Source organism: Rhinatrema bivittatum, chromosome 4 (genome assembly GCF_901001135.1).
Source record: "Rhinatrema bivittatum chromosome 4, aRhiBiv1.1, whole genome shotgun sequence".
Classification (NCBI taxonomy): Eukaryota; Metazoa; Chordata; class Amphibia; order Gymnophiona; family Rhinatrematidae; genus Rhinatrema; species Rhinatrema bivittatum.
The window spans coordinates 211,657,165-211,674,958 of NC_042618.1; the positions used below are offsets into that span (position 1 = coordinate 211,657,165).

Genomic DNA, 17,794 nt, shown 5'->3' on the forward strand with positions numbered 1-17,794 from the left:
TTCCTCCTTCACTAGCGCTTTTACAAGATGTAGATTCATGAAACTTCATTGCCATGACAACATTTTTAGATGTATTGCCAAAGTAATACATTCAGAAGATAACTTTCAAACAACTCCATGTAGCCCTATATACGCACATATATAGCCAGGGGTGTAGGGTGACTGCTGAAGTTGGTGGTGCATCAGAAAATTTGCTGCTGCCATGCGATCAACTCTCTGAGCTGCTTCCCCAGCCTGACATCATCAATAACGGCCAGGCTCAAAATGTCTCCTTTGACAACATGCTAACACGTGCAACACTGAGCCAGCCTTTGAGGATGCTGACTTCAATCTGTGGGAGGTACTTCAAACTGTCGGCAGTCCAGAGCAGGAGGAGAGCTTTATTTTATGGGTAACTGATGCCAGCAGTTAGGAACAGCTCATGGAAATCTGCTGCCTGAGGTGAGGGATAGGATAGGATGAGATGCTGCCCCCCCCCCCCTCCTCCGCTGCTGCCCCTGCTGAGGAACCTAAAAGGGATGCACTCTCCAAGAGACAGCCCACACCAACTTACCATACAAAAGAAAATTCAAATTCTGGTATCACCTCATTAACAGCCACACAAACACCTTTCACTGCCAGAAACCTTTTGAAGTAACACCTGGGAACTTTTGATTTTCAGTCACCCTGAGATTGTCATGGATTAGTGGAGAAGAGATGGAGGGGAGCAGGGAACACACAAACATTCTCCTCTCTCACAAAGCCCTTCTACCCTCTCTTCTTCTTATTCCCCTTTTGCACTTTCTCATTCCCCCTTCCTGCTCACTCACTCACCTCTTCCCTCTGTCAGTCACCCCCTCCCTCCCAGTCGCTCACCCCTCCCACCCACTCCTTTCCTCTCTCTCTCAGGTACACACACACATACTGTCTCCTTCCCTTCCCTCTCAGTCATTCACCCCCTCCCTACCAACACTTACCCCCTCAGCACTCACCCCTCCCCGCCACTCACCCCATACCTTCCCTCAGTCGCTCAACCCATCCCTCCCATTCACTAACACATGGGGTCTCTTCTCAGTGGAAGGGATTGGAACCCCTCCAGTGCATCACCTCAGAGTCCTGCTGCGCAAGGCCACTGCTAGCTTTTTTGCTGCCCTGTACGAGCAATTACCAAGCTGACCCCTCCTCATACTGTTGGGTTTTTTTAACATTTAATTTGTATTCATTTTCTAATCAGAGCTAGTGCAAAGGTATTAGGCATCCTAAGTAAATCTTACAGTTTTGTGCCCCAACTCAGCCTTCTCCACACACAATTTAAAATTATGCATTAAGGGTCTGATTTTTAAAAAGCATTTATTTGAGTAAAACCCAGTTTTACATGAAAAAGGACATTCAAAGTACAGTCTTTTGAAGTAAAAATATCACAAGATGTATATTATATTTACATGCACTGATGTGGTGTCAATCAGAAAACCCTGCATAAAAGCCAAAAAGACACTTGGAACATATAGTATTAGGACTATTGTAACACATATTGGATGTGGGCTTGGTCTTCAGAAAGTAAGTGGGCTTTTGAAAATTGCTATAATATATGCCATTGAATTGTCCATAAGATTTACTCTCATAAATTCATTTTACTCAAGTAAATGGCTTTTGAAAATTGCTACAATAGCAGTTACATTTACGCACTTAATTCGTTTTGAAAATTACCCCCTTATAATACAACATTTTACATGAAAAAGGACATTCAAAGTAGTCTTTTGAAGTAAAAATATCACAAGATGTATATTATATTTACATGCACAGTGTGATATCAATCAGAAAACCCTACATAAAAGCCAAAAAGACACTTGGAACATATAGTATTAGGACTATTGTAACACACATTGGATGTGGGCTTGGTCTTCAGAAAGCAATGAGCAAACTAAAATACAATTACAATGTATTAAACCTCCCATTCCAAAACAACACTAACTGCTAGCACTCAAACAGTAACACCTACCTATGAAAAGACAGCACTGCAAATATTACACCAGGCCTTAAAACACAAATATACCTCTCAGCAGGAAAGCAGAACAAATCAAGCTGCTGTGATCCCTACACAGAAACTACACACTAGCAGAATATTTTACCTCACTCACACGTGCAAAACCCAGACAGATCCCCACTAAATACAGAATAAAGAGACCATAAATAGAAGCATGCAGACAAAAACTGACCTGGAAATCACAAGTACATACAAAGTGCACCAATGGAAAAATAGAAACATTCCTCAGAAAACATTAAGCAATAAAATCAAGAAATCTAAAGCATCAATTATAATGGTAAAACAATACTAAATTAAAAAAAATATTTCAAACAACTGATGATGAGAACAACATCCAATAATTAAAACATACATATATATTTTTTTAACATTTCCCAAATACCAATAAAATATTTCATAACATCATTTATTTATTTATTTATTTAGGCTTTTTTTTTTTTTTATATACCGAACATATCGTGTACACCTCGTCGGTTTACATAAAAGTTGGACAAGCCATTAGTATTTTGTCCCAAAAACTCATAATAAAATAAAATTAAAATGGAACATAATTGAATTAAAACCCCATAAGGGTCATGTGGATCAAATAACAACTGATTAATTAAAATGCATAAGAATAAAAAAAAAATCACTCACTCTCTCCATACCTGGGAAATTTTGACTTCCAGTCGCTCTGAGATTGTCATGAATTAGTGGGAGGGGAAGGGAGATGCACAAACTTTCTCCTCTCCATATACACACATGTTCATTCTCATGCTCATATAGACATACACAAACACTCTTTCAAAACGCACACAGGCTCACAGATACACACATTACATAATGGTTCCCTCCCATTCTCTCAGGCGCACACACATGCTAGCTCCATCTCTTTTAGACACACACACACACACACACTGGATCCCTCTCTCTCAGACACACAGTCACACATTGGCACCCTCCCTCTTTCTCAGGCACACATATACATGCTGGATCACTCCCACTCAGGCACACACTCGCTCCCTATCTCTCATGCACACACACACACTGGTTACCTATCTTTCAAGCACACCAACACATAAACACACACACACACACTGGATCCCTCTCTCTGACACACAGTCACACATTGGCACCCTCCCTCTTTCTCAGGCACACATATACATGCTGGATCACTCCCACTCAGGCACACACTCGCTCCCTATCTCTCATGCACACACACACACTGGTTACCTATCTTTCAAGCACACCAACACATAAACACACACACACACACACATTGTCTCCTTCTCAAGCGCGCACACACACATTGGCTCCCTCTCTCTCAAGTGCACACACACACACACACACACACACACTGCCTCCTTGCACCTTTTCTCTCATGCAATCACATGCACACTCCCTCTCCTCCAGTTGGGACGAGATGCCCAGGGCCTTCAGCTACCAAGCCTGGAGCGATCCTTTGGCAACTGCGGGACTGCTTTCTCTTTGGCCACCGGGCGGGATGGGTTCACCTAGCGGCCACGCAGGCCTCCTACAGTTTGGCTGATAAGCAGGATGGGATCTACCAGTGGCTACAGGCTGCATGAAATGAGGGAAGAGATGGTGTACCCCACTACATAAGAACATGCCATACTGGGTCAGACCAAGGGTCCGTCAAGCCCAGCATCCTGTTTCCAACAGTGGCCAATCCAGACCATAAGAACCTGGCAAGTACCCAAAAACTAAGTCTATTCCATGTAACTGTTGCTAGTAATAGCAGTGGCTGTCAACTTAATAGCAGGTAATGGACTTCTCCTCCAAGAACTTATCCAATCCTTTTTTAAACACAGCTATACTAACTGCACTAACCACATCTTCTGGTAACAAATTCCAGAGTTTAATTGTGCGTTGAGTGAAAAAGAACTTTCTCCGATTAGTTTTAAATGTGCCCCATGCTAACTTCATGGAGTGCCCCCTAGTCTTTCTATTATCTGAAAGAGTAAATAACCGATTCACATCTACCCGTTCTAGACCTCTCATGATTTTAAACATCTCTATCATATCCCTCCTCAGCCGTCTCTTCTCCAAGCTGAAAAGTCCTAACCTCTTTAGTCTTTCCTTATAGGAGATTGTTCCATCCCCTTTATCATTTTGGTTGCCCTTCTCTATACCTTCTCCATCGCAATTATATCTTTTTTGACATGCAGTGACCAGAATTGTACACAGTATTCAAGGTGCGGTCTCACCATGGAGCGATACAGAGGCATTATAACATTTTCTGTTTTATTCACCATTCCCTTTCTAATAATTCCCAATATTCTGTTTGCTTTTTTGACTGCCGCAGCACACTGAACCGACGATTTCAATGTGTTATCCACTATGATGCCTAGACCTCTTTCTTGGGTGGTAGCTCCTAATATGGAACTTAACATTGTGTAACTATAGCATGGGTTATTTTTCCCTATATGCATCATCTTGCACTTATCCACATTAAATTTCATCTGCCATTTCGTCGCCCAATTTTCCAGTCTCACAAAGGTCTTCCTGCAATTTATCACAATCTGCTTGTGATTTAACTACTCTGAACAATTTTGTATCATCTGCAAATTTGATTATCTCACTCGTCGTATTTCTTTCCAGATCATTTATAAATATATTGAAAAGTAAGGGTCCCAATACAGATCCTTGATGCACTCCACTGTCCACTCCCTTCCACTGAAAAAATTGTCCATTTAATTCTACTCTCTGTTTCCTGTCTTTTAGCCAGTTTGTAAACCACGAAAGGACATCACCACCTATCCCATGACTTTTTACTTTTCTTAGAAGCCTCTCATGAGGAACTTTGTCAAACGCCTTCTGAAAATCCAAGTATGCTACATCTACTGGTTCACCTTTATCCACGTTTATTAACTCCTTCAAAAATGTGAAGCAGATTTGTGAGGCAAGACTTGCCTTGGGAAAAGCCATGCTGATTTTGTTCCATTAAACCATGTCTTTCTATATGTTTTGTGATTTTGATGTTTAGAACACTTTCCACTATGTTTCCTGGCACTGAAGTCAGGCTAACCGGTCTGTAGTTTCCCAGATCGCCCCTGGAGCCCTTTTTAAATATTGGAGTTACATTGTCTATCCTCCAGTTTTCAGGTACAATGGATGATTTTAATGATAGGTTAGAAATTTTTACTAATAGGTCTGAAATTTCATTTTTTTTTAGTTCCTTCAGAACTCTGGGGTGTATACCATCTGGTCCAGGTGATTTACTACTCTTCAGTTGGTCAATCAGGCCTACCACATCTCCTAGGTTCACCATGATTTGGATCAGTCTATCTGAATCATTACCCATGAAAACCTTCTCCAGTACGGGTACCAAATTACAACACAGTTCAAATCATCGAAAGGGCCAAGGGGGGTTCCTCTTGGAGTCTGGCCCTTTCGATGATTTGAAATGCTACAGCAGGGGTTAGAGTTCCCAGAGAAGTGGCAGATAGTGATAATATTTCTAGGAAGCTGACAAACTTGCTACACACTCCCAGGAACCCTATAGTCTACCTCTGTTTCCCCAGCATTTGCCCCTGAGTCTCCAGATTGATGCAAGAGTATTAGATGCCCTAGATGAACTTTACTGCTTTGTTCCCTCGTTCTTCCCAGCCTTCATCACACATAATTTAAAAGTTGTGCATTTATAACAGATTTAAATGAAAAAGGACATTCATAGTTTTCTGAGATAAAAATATTCCAACAACATGTATATTATTTTTACATGCATTGCTATGTGCCAACCAGAAAACACTGTAAAAAGGACATTTGAACCAATATAGATTTAGACCTATTGTAAAGTGCATTTGATGAGGGCTTGGCCCTTAGAAAGCCATATGTAAACTAAATAATTACAATTGAGTAAAACTCCCATACCAAAACAGCACTAAATGCCAGCACTCAAACAATAACAACCCTACCTACCTACACCTCCTATTATGAAAATTTTAATATCCAGAATAACCTCTGCATCATAATTTATGGTAAACTGTAAATGTGAATCCTGGTGGTTTAACCATGAATGGAAATTGTGAAAGGAATCAACTGTCCCTGTCCATAAAACGAGGACATCATAAATAAACCTTTTCCAATATTCAATCTGTCGCATCCAGTCACTATTATACAGGAATGCCTCCTCAAAGTTAGATATACTAATTTGCACCAAAACAGCAACCCACATGGGGGAGCTGTAATCCATTTAGAACGTTTTAGCTTCACCTGTCCTAATTTTATGGTCTCCTTAGTAGAGATCCAGTAGGGCTCTCTACACTTTTTACACCTTTCTTCTAAGACCTGGCATCAAGCTGAGGTAGGAATGTTTCTTAACAGTAAACAAGAATGGGCAAGATGACACTGCTTAGTATTCCAGTGAGGCATTTTGTATTAGACTCTCTTATTAACACTGTTCCTTGTACTCACAGCCAAGTTAATCATTAAAAATAACTGAATGGAATATTTGTCATCTAGTACAGCTGAGCACATTGGCTCTGGAGAGGAGGCTGTGCTTCCTGATGATATCTTCTGTTAATTCCAGTAGTTATTTGATAATGATAAATTGAAAAGGATAGTGATACACTCCATAAAGGTAAACTGGTAGGTTCCTCTCAGAAGAGGAACTGATTTTCAGACCTTTCTTATTAAATGCACAGTTTCTGGGGAAAACTGTCTCTCAGATCTTACTGTCGCACTTAATCTTGTTTAGGAGAGTTCAGAGATGTGCTCCATATTAGGCAGCTGCCATACAATTAGTGAATCTATAACTACAACCATAAGGGAAAAATAACACACCTTGAATCCGAACCAAGGACCCTGGCTGTCTATGGGTGGCATCATTTTCATGCACCTCACCTGTATTCTCACCATGACCAGCGTTCTGCCAGCTGTGCTTCAGGTATAAACAAGCACTGGGGAGATTCTAAAACTCTGTTTGGGAGCAGGGGGATCACCTACTGGTCTTCAGGATTTTGCATGTAAGAAGGCCTCTTCCATTAGGTCAACCGGCAGAAGCAAGAGCTCAGAACTGAGGGTTTCAGCAAATTGGAGTGAGCATGAGGATTGCTTGCTTGAAAAATTCACATTGTCTCTGCATGTCCCCAGGTTCAGAAGAAGGAAGCTGGACACTACTCACCATCCAGCGAGATCTCATTGTGGTCAGCTGCTCAGCCCCTAACTGCCCTCCCAGCCTGGTAAGGATTGCCTATTTACAGGTGGTTCCATTGTGGTATAGACTCTGAACAGGGTCCTAGATTCCAGGGGGAAGGGCCAAGGCATGACCCATCAGTACGAGTGAGTGGATGCCCTCCCCCCCCCAATTCTCCTGGCCCTCCATCCCCTACAATCCTCCCTTCTTTGTAGTCCTTCCAGAAAAGTGGAGTTAGAAGGATAGAACATGCTCCATAGTTAGGCATGAGGTGATGACAAACTCTGCAGATTGATGTTCTGAGAAGACCTCTCTCTTCTGTCATTCCATTTAGTTGATCTCCAAAGTTTGGTTCATCATGCCTGACTATGATTCTCTTTTTCTCCCCTCCCTCTTTTCTCACTCTTTTGACTATGGAGATCTCTCCCTGCATTATGTGATCATTTCTTACTAGCAGAATGATGACATGATCTTGAAGATTGGGTGGTTGGATTTAGTCAGTCAGAATGGAGAATTTCATTTCTCTATTCATGGCCACACTTTTGATTTATAACATAAATCATTGTCTTTCTTCCGTTACCAGAAAATTGGCTTCTTGCCTTCTGCTGGAAAAGAGCAGGAGATAGCCTGGGTGTGCATGGAGACAGCAGAAACTTTACAGGACTTTGGATGGAAAATCTTCACATTCCAGCCCCCTGATACACAGGAAGCTCCTAAGTATGGTACGTTGATGGAATTGATCCATGATCCTTCTGCCCAGGGCACCTTCAGTATAGTGCCCCATAGTCACTGGCAAGAGCCCAGAGGTGCAGAACCTCAGCTCCCTCAGGCACATGTGTTTAATGGCACATTAGACAGTTACATTAAAGGTAAGCTTCAAAGACCAAAGATCTGATTTCTCTGAGGACAAGCAGGATGTCGGCCCTCACAAGTGGGGTGACATCATGTGATGCCTGACACTTCAAAGTTTCTAGAACTTGGAACATGCCCAACTGGGCATGTGCAATGTGCCACACTGTCACACAACCACCAGGGGGACCCCTTCAGTCTCATCTTTTCCACAGATTTCCCCGGTTGCAAAGCTTTGCTCTCTTGCTATCCCTGGACCCCTTTGGTGTCCTTTCTGGCAGGAATTGTTCATCGTAAGGCTCCTGCAGTCTTCGTTTTTTTCTTTCTCTTCTAATGCCCTAGGTAGGTTTTTGAGGTTTTCTGTAAGTTTCCATACTTTTTTCGGCATTCGCATGGTGCACAGGTGCTAGCATACTTAGGATGTAATTGTAAAAGGAGTTACATGTGTAAATATAACATACTATTTTAGCAATTTTAAAAATCCATTTACATGCATAAAGTGCACTTACACGTGAATATCCTATGGACAATTCAATGGCCCATATTGTAGCAATTTTCAAAAGACCATGTACACCGTCGGGTAAAGTGCATTTACATGTGTAAAACCCAATTTTAAGCATGTAAATGCTTTTTAAAAATCAGGCCCTCAGGTGGCATCAACTATAAGTTGTCATTGAGTCTTTTGATTTTGTCACACTAGTTTTTTGTTCTATTCCCCAAATGAAGAAGACTGCTAGCAGTTCAAAAGGTGCTCCTTGTGCGACAGGGTCACGTCTATCACAGATCCCCATGTTAGATGGGTCCTTTGTCTGGGAGCCAACCATGATGTGCAGGGGTGTCAACTTTATGCGATCAGGACCCCAAGGGGGCAGAGCTCCTCGCTTGACCTTATGGAAAAGAACTTCAGGAAGCATAAATCTGACCCATCAGTATCAACATTGATGGACCCAGGAGCTACACTGGATGTTGGTGATACTTTAAAATTGAGATGGCATTTGACCCCCCCTTGACATCAAGCACCAGGAAGGACTAGGGGGAAAGACCATGATCTGTCTTTTTCTTCCTAAGAAGGAGGGTTCAGCCTCTTCATTTACAGCATTCAAAGAGTTCCATTGCTGAGCTTTAAATGAAGGCCAAAAAGCATAGTCATCGGTCTCTATCGATGCAAAATGCTGGGAACGGGGACTTTCTGGCTGCAGCCATAAAGCCCGCTGAAGTGTTCCTATGGCAAGAAGAGCTCATCCTCAATTCGTTCTTGGGGATCGCATCAGTCTTCGAGGGTCCATGTGTCTGTCACCAATAGATCTTTGATATTGAAGGAAAATGTGGTTAACCCTCTTGCCTTCCAAAAAGTGTTATCAGCAATCTTTGAGGAAACGCTGGACAGAAAAATCCAGAAGGCCTTGGACAACGTGATGTGGAGCATTGGTGCACCCAGGGGCGGATTGGCCTATCGGGGGATCGGGCATCCCACGGTGGGCCGATCACTCCAGTCACATGGTCTGTCGTGCGCGGCTATGACAGAGCCACGCTCAGCAGACCACGTGATGTGTCCTGGGCCGGCCTGGGCGGCGAATATCCGGGCCGGTCCGACATCGTGAATCTGCCGCTGGGTACACAAGCATCAAAGGCATCAGTGTCCATGCAGACTGATGTCCAACTGATGCTAGAGTCCCTACAGCCACCCAGTGGCTAGTTACTTATGCTGGTTCCTGGTCCACTGCACCGAAAGTGATTTCCAGCCCATCGGGGGAGGAAGCTTCCCTGAGACACAGGAGTTCCTCAGGACCTAGGCTCTAATTGACAGTACTCCCTTCTCTGAGGCGTTGTCTACTAGCTAGGCAAGATCTTGGTCATTGCAGCCAGCCTACTAGTCAGGCTCAGATTCAAAATGCTCTTGCAGGTACAGTTATGGATCTTGGAATTTCTCTGACCTGGAGGAATTGATAGATCTCCCCTCTCTACAGAAAAGGAGGAAGTCTCCCCCTGGAGGATCTCTCCTTCAGTGAGTTTATCCAGAAAATGAATGAGGTTTTTCCAGGAACAAAATGCTGGTCATCCTCCAGTTTGTAAAGCCTCCTAAGGAGATTGTGGCAGCCCCAGTGCATGAAATCATTCAGTAGGTACAGATAAGGATGTGGCAAGTAGAGCCTTCTTCACTCTATTCCTTCCTGCTTTGCTTACATTCTGGTTCTGCTGCTCTGTGGTACAACTGTCATCTGCCTGCACAGAGGCTGAGCTGGTGAGCTGCCCTTCGGCTGAGACAGACTCCTAAGCTCTTCAGAGAGAGCAACCTGACGGCATAGGGTGAGAAACTGGCTTAATTTCTTTGGGTTTGCGAACTATTATAGACAATTTATACCTGGGTAGTCCTCTCTCGCAGTTCCACTTACGGCCCTTACTAAAAAGGTTATGGACACCAAACATTGGCCGGAAGTGGCTATACAGACCTTCCACCCTCTCAAGCAAGCATTCTCACACAGACCTTGTCTGTGAGACCCTGATCCCACTCAGTCTTTGTCAGCTTGGACTGTCACTACTCTTAATGTGGAAAACTCTGGCAATGGAATCAGGGAAAGTTCCAAGCTGACTACCCCAAAAGAGAAGGGTGGCATGGTGGAAGACTTTTCTGCTCAAGATCACTGAGAGCCCGCCAGAAGGAACTCAGCCCTAGAGTTCAAGGATTTGTGTTCTTGCTGGGTAAGCCCAAGATGAAGACTTTAAGAAGAATTTGTTCTATTTAAGAAGTTGCTACCCTGAAGACCTTGGGGGGTAGAAACTGTTTCTTTGTCTAAGAAGATTCCTGCTGTGAGAGTTTGAACTGGTTTTGAGTTTTACTACTTGGATAGAATCCAGAGATTACTGTTTTGTTCCTGAGACTTGAAGATTCTGTTTTGAAGCTGGAAAATATATTATTTTCTCTTTTTGGAACCAACCTTCCGAGTGGACATTGAATTATTTGGTAAGTCTCCCCCTGGGCCTCCCAGAAGATTTCTGTTACCCATTTGGCGATCCCTGATGGATTTAGACCTTTCCAGGGCTGCAGCAACATCACTCGCCACCTCTGCAGCATCCAAAGATGACCCCCCTGGAAAAGGGGGGGTTACATACAGTAGATATAATTTTGTTTTAAGTTTCTGGTTTTACACAGCAAAGCACGGTTAGAAATACAAAAAGAACTCCTCTGCTGGATAGGTGGCAGTGTGGTTTGAGGCTCCTTCCAGGTAAAAATGACAACAGAATGTCCCTCCTCCTCCTGGCCTGCAGCCATGTGGGGGTGAAGTTTACAGGGCAGCAGTAGGCCCCACACTCACACTCCTGTGGCAGCAGTTCAACTAATCACTTAACCTTTTTACATCCCTTCTGGTGGACCCCCTTGGGATGGTCTCGCAGAACCACGGACCCCAGATTGGGAATCACTGTTCGATAACAATTGCTATTTAGTGCTTTCTGGAGTTGGGCAATGAGACGTCTAATATGCAGTCAATGTAGTTTATGGAGAGGTTCCCTTGGTTTCTACAATGCTTGATGCTAATTATTTAAAATACAGTAAAACAATATTTATTATTTTCTCTTTTGTTACATTTTTTAATGTATAGCTGGTATGGACCACACTACCCGAGCAATGCTGGGCAGTTTTTCGCTTCTCCAGTTTTAAGCTATAGACTGAAGGGGGCCCCTGTCTGGATGCGTGGCGGCATGGCATGGTGCACACGTTCAGTAGGGTTATGTTCAGAGTTTGTAGAAATTTTGAAATAAGAATTCCATGCAAGGCTCCATTTGATGATGTCACCCATGGGTGAAGACTGACATCCTGCTGTCCTTGGAGAACACCTGTTACAGGTAAGCAGCTCTGCTTTGCCTGGGACTGCAGTGATGGTGTCAGAAACTGCAAATACTTTAACTTGTTTACTTGACAGCTAATTAACATTTTTTTCCAAACTTCTGTAAAGCAGAAATATTACCTAATCACCCAATGTATATCAGTTTTGTTTTATTTTTATTTTTCCATTTCTCTCTCAATTTTATACTTGGGAATAAAAAGATTGCATTTTTTTTTTGTGGTCTCCTTTCCTGACTCTTCTTTCCTGAGTCCACAATTCAGCTGTTCATGCCTTGTTCAGGTTTTCCATTATCAGTGTGATTCATAATTGGGATTCTGATGATGATCAGTACTGCAACTCCCCTGATTTACTTACATTCATAATGGTAAGAATGATTACGTAACCCCCTGTACACCTGAGAATTGGAGTTACTGTTATAAGGTGGGGAATTAAGTTTCCAGAGCTGTGAGCTGGGGGCAGGATAGCCTGCAGGGCTAATACCAGGTTGAGAGCACTCCACACAAAGAAACCGCTCTCCAGACTCGAGTTGTGCTCCAAAAAATAAATAGTTTACTGAAGAATCTTCTGAATCAGACATAATGACAGTTCAGGTAAATGCAGAAATTAAACAGAATTACAGTACCAGAAAATCTTTAACTCTTCTCCTGTAGCTCCTCTCCTTAAATAATAGTTTCTTACAGCAACACAGGGTCTCTGATTATTTTGTTTCTCCTCTCTCCTCACTCTTTAGCACAACCTAGCCCGGCTCTCCCTTTAGTTTCATCAGTTAGCAAAATAATTACTCACAAAAATGTCCTGTTCAGCTCAAGGAAAAATATTTCTGGTGCAGCATCAGGATCCTCCAAGCCCCAAGACAAGTTCCCTCTGGCACAGTTTGGCTTCCTGGTCCAGACAGGCTCTTGCCCCACTTAGCACAAGCTTTAGCTTTTAAACTTCCAGGCTGTATCGCCACCCTCTGCTTTTTCTCCTCAGACCTCTGGGGATTTTTAGAGGAAAATCCCAGCCCCACTCCTGATACTCTCTTTTCTAATCCTGGGAGAGGATCACAACTCCAATCAGTCCCTTTCCTTTGAAATTTGGAGCCAGGGCCGGTGCAAGGGGATTTGGCGCCCTAGGCGAGTCTTCTCCCTTGCGCCCCCCCCCTCCCCGTTGCGCCGCCACCCCCCCCCGGTCTCAGCCCCGACTCCTACCTCATTCTCGATCACGCCCGCTGTGTGGTTTTCTGGGTCACGAGCAGGTTGGGCACTGCTCACGGTCCGCCAAATCTCCACTCCTCTTTGCCACCGCTTGCGGCACCATATGGCTCGCACCCAGTGGAGCACCAAGGGTCTCCGGTGCCCAGGAGCCAATGCATTTGTATACCTCTCCAGCATCCCCCCCTTAATCCTTCTTGTACTAATGCTTAAGGTCACAGAAAATCAGTGGCATCTCTAGACAGAATTTTGGGGGGGGAGCCAAAATGACATTTCTTCATCACACCCACCTCTATAGCATGGATCCTGCTTTAAAACTGGTTATAAAAAAAAAAGTGTTAATAAAAAAGTCCAAAGGGTCTTCTGCGTAATTTAAAAAAGCTGTCCAGTTTCACACTTCTAGTAAAACTACTATAAAATTATTTGATAGCCTCATTCAACTAATTCTATATGGCTATGAGAGTGAAGGCTGGAATATATAGGAAGGGACAGAATGTCAATATAAATCCTGCACCTCCAGTTCTCTAACTCTGTGCATCCACTGAAATTCCCCCAAACAATGGAGCTTGGATGTTTCCCTTACAGCTCACCATACTAAAAGATATTTTCAAATTCTGGTGTCACCTCACAGTAACAGCAGCACAAACACCTTCCACTGCCAGACACATTGTGAACTAACACAAAACCCCGCAAAAAAGACACTCAAAATCTATACTGCAATCCCATCATAACATAATAGTAATAACACCAAGGACTCAAACCCTGTGAATAAGCAAGGGTAAATATTACACTGGGTCCTAGAATACCAATACACCATCTGCTGAGGAAACAAAACAAACCCGATTGCTATAGATCCCTATACAGACACTACATGCTAGCAGAATCTCTTATCATGGTCACACACAGAGAGCAGAGACAGACCCTCACCAAATACAGAATATAAAATAAAGGAGCACAAATTAGAAAAAACTGAAATGGAAACCCCAAGAAGCCAGACTCTGTGTATTAACAATGGAAAAACAGAACCACCATTCCTCACAAAACAATAAAATCAAGAAACATAAAGCATCAGTTATAATAATAAAACCATACTAATAAAAGAATATTTTAAACTACTGATAAATAGAATTTCTATTAATTAAAATCATATACATTTTTTACGATTTCCCAAACACCTATAAAATATTTCAAAACAGCACATATATCAAATAACACCCAATAATTAAAACTAATAAGGATTTTAAAAAGCCCCTGCTGTCCATACATGGGAGCTCTTGATTTCCAGTCACCCTGATATTGTCCAGGATTAGGAGGTTATCCTCTCTCTCTCACATACATACTCACATGTCCATTCTCTTTCACGCCTACACTGTCACATACATACACATTCATGCTCTTATACCCACCATAACCTCTCGCTCTCACAGACACTGACACTCTCTCAGGCTGTAAGACACTCCCTCCCCCTCCACACACACACACCCCACACACTCTTACTCCCCTGGATTTTCCCATACACACTCATGCTCTCTCTCTCACTGGCTCCCTCACATATACACAAACGCACACACTCAGGCAAACTCCCAGTCATTCTCACACAAACACACACAGGCAAACTCCCAGTCATTCTCACACACACAGACCCCCAGGCAGGCATCAATTCATTCTCACACACACACATACACCACACACAGGCAGGCACCTATTCTCACACATACAAACCCCAGGAAGACACCCATTGATTCTCATATACAGACACACCCTCAGGCAGGCAACCATGAATTCACACACATACACCCCCAGGCAGACTCCCATTCATACACATGCACACACTAAAGGCAGACCCCCCTCTATTTCTTTTGCCAGCAACCTCAGAGCCTCTCTCATTCCTCTGCTACTGCTGTCACGCTGCCATGTGGATATTTTAGGGAGGTGCTTATTGCTGCTACTGGCACTGAAGCCCATTCTGCTGCCTCCTCTGTGCAGGCCCCGTGGGCTTCCACTTCCTCCATGCTGATCTCGTACATTGTGAGATCCGCATAGAGAAAGTGCTACTCTTGCACATTCCCAAAGATTACATGTGCCAATCAGTAAAAAGTTTTTTTTGTTTTTTTTTTTACATTTGCTGTCTGATCTTAGTTTTCTAATCGGTTGGTCACGGGCTTTTTTTTTTTCCACTTTCCCTTTCTTATTTTTTTGCCAATTCCTTTTATATTGTCTTTTTTTCTATTTCTTTTCTCTCCATCTGTCTTTGTCTTCTTCCCTCAAACACACAGGTTCTCATTCTCACATGCTTTCTCTCTCTCTCTCACACACACACACACACACACTCTCACTCTCAATTGCTCTCTCTCATACAATCATTCATACACACAGTCTCTCTCTTGCACATGCTGTCTGACTCTCACACACACAGGCTCTCTCTTACTCCCACATGCAGTCTTGCTCAAGCACAGGCTCTCACTGTCACATGCTGTCTCTCTCACACACACAGAGGCTCTCACATGCTGTCTATCCAAATATTCAGGTCCTCACTCTCATATACAGTCTCTCAACTCACTCTCACACACAGTCTCTCAACTCATCTCATGCACGCACATATACACACTCTACAGACCCTCAGCCTCTCTCTCACCTCTGGACCTCCTCTTCACGGGTCGCCGCAGGATGGGCTCTGCAGCGGCCCTGATCTTCTCAGGCCGCCCGCAATGTGAGATCCGTGGCGGCGGCCTTGCTACCGGGCCTCCTCCTCTTCTCAGGCCACTGCGACTTGGGATTCACGGCGGCCCATAAGCGCTGCTCCTCTTCTGCACGCGGCTGATGCTCCTCCTCCTTCCTGCCCGTGCGGCTCCGGCAACATTTTTCTTACGGGGCAGGAAGGAGGAGGAGCACCTGCAGGTTTGGATGCAACCTTTTTCTTCGGGCCGTGGTGACGTGAGCTCCACCACGGCCCTGCCAATCTTCTTGCTGTGTGTATCCGGCACACAGACAGCAGTAGTTCACTGCTCAGCCACCAGTGGGATGAGGTCCACCAGCGGCCACATGAGCCTTCATGTCGGCCATCAGAGGCTCGGTGCCCCCTAATCCTCGGTGCCCTAGGCCCAGGCCTAGTTCGCCTAGTGCTTCCACCGGCCCTGTCTGGAGCAGCCCTAGATTCAGAAGAGTCAGGGTTTTTATCCCTTCTGTTCAATGACTGAGCCCCTAGGGGATGTACCCCCTTGTCTGACAAGAAAGGTAGGTTATAGCTTCTGGCACACAGATGACCCAGAGCTCTGGAATATTCCTAAATTGGCTCTGTGGAGATGTTAAGATTTTCTGATTTATTAAAGGCCCTGGTGATTCTTTCCACAATTTTAAAATAGACAAAAATGAATCTGTTGCAGTACAAATCTACCAAGTTTAAATGACATGTAATATTCTCATAGGAAAAATATCACATTTGAGAAAACCACACTTTGAACAGGCTCTCAGTGGGCAGTCTTGAAATCCAATAATTACAATCAATCTTATTTGTTCATAGCAAGCATAGCATAAATCAGGAAAGAACATTATTAACTAAATTAAACTATATTGCACTACATTGCAGTACATTGGACAGAAAGATACAATAAAGCTCTTGACTTCCTCAGCTCCAGGATAACCTCATGCCCTTTCAACACATTGTTTAAGACCATTCAGGGCTCCCATAAGGGGGGAAACTGCTGTCTCAACATAAAATCAATTAGCACGGTTAACTTCTATAGACTCGTGTGGCACAGGGGGCCACAACTATTTAGGAGGAATCTCAAATTTTAAACCACTTATTTCTCCTAAGAAATAGATCAAAGACTCTGAACTGAAAAGATGGATCTCAATGGTTTTGTTTGCTTTAAGTTCACTAGTGGTGACTGAATTATTTAAAACATTTTCCAGATAATTACTGCATCTGTAACCTAGCCATCATGTGGATCTCTGACCCTGAGACTTCCTCAGCCTGCTCTTTTTGTAAATACTGCTGCCTCTCTTTTGACAGCTGGGCTAACATGTGAAAGTCTCCTGCTGCTGCCACGCCAAACCACAGAAGGAAGACTGTTTCCACTCATCGTCATCCCCCATGGTCAGTCCCTTCCTGGGAAGATTCCCAGTGCAGGAAGCATGAGGGGAGAATTACAAGGATGTGTGAGGTAGATTTACCAGTACGAGAGCATAACTGGAAGATGATCAGCACAGGGATGCATGAAGCAGATTGCCAGGGTGGTGGCACAGCTGGCGGGTTACCAGAGCCAGGGGCCTGTGAAGCAGGTTTGCCAGGGTATCCTCGCCGGGTCAGTGCGTGACCATTATTAATGCAGCTACACTGGTTGCCAGTTAAGGAACAGATCCAATAGAAGATCTTGGTTCCGATGTTTAAGCTCAAGCAGGGGTCTGGGCCGGAATATCTCAAACAGCTGGTCAAGGCCTATGTGCCTAATAGGAGCTTAGGTTCGGCACAGGGAGCTCTTTTCTTGATTCCTACTGTTAAAACGGTGCGGAGCGTGGTATGTAGGAAGAGCGTGATTTCTGTGAGAGGCCCTGAATTATAGAATTCTGCCCCGCTGGATGTCAGGCTTGAGTCAAAATTATTTGGACTTTAGGAAAAGGGTAAAAGCCTGGTTATTCCCAAGGTGGGGTTGTTAAAATTAAGTGATAGCAGGCTGGTCCGGGCTGTCTTTTAATTTTAAATTGGGTAAAGTGCGCAGCTTTATTTTTAATGCATTTTAATGATGAT

General features: G+C 43.7%; 1 protein-coding gene across 2 annotated transcripts in view; it reads left to right on the plus strand.

Annotated features, from left to right (window-relative positions):
* Positions 1-17,794, plus strand: part of LOC115090489 (acylamino-acid-releasing enzyme-like) — a 157,656-nt gene that overhangs the window by 103,230 nt on the left and 36,632 nt on the right. For both annotated transcript variants that reach the window (XR_003856405.1, XM_029599658.1), the window contains exons 14-16: positions 7,118-7,206; positions 7,744-7,882; positions 17,060-17,143. Coding sequence is in view for 1 of the 2 variants with exons in the window: in XM_029599658.1 (XP_029455518.1) it covers positions 7,118-7,206; positions 7,744-7,882; positions 17,060-17,143 (312 nt within the window). In the remaining variant the exon portion in view is untranslated. The remainder of the gene's footprint in view (positions 1-7,117; positions 7,207-7,743; positions 7,883-17,059; positions 17,144-17,794) is intronic.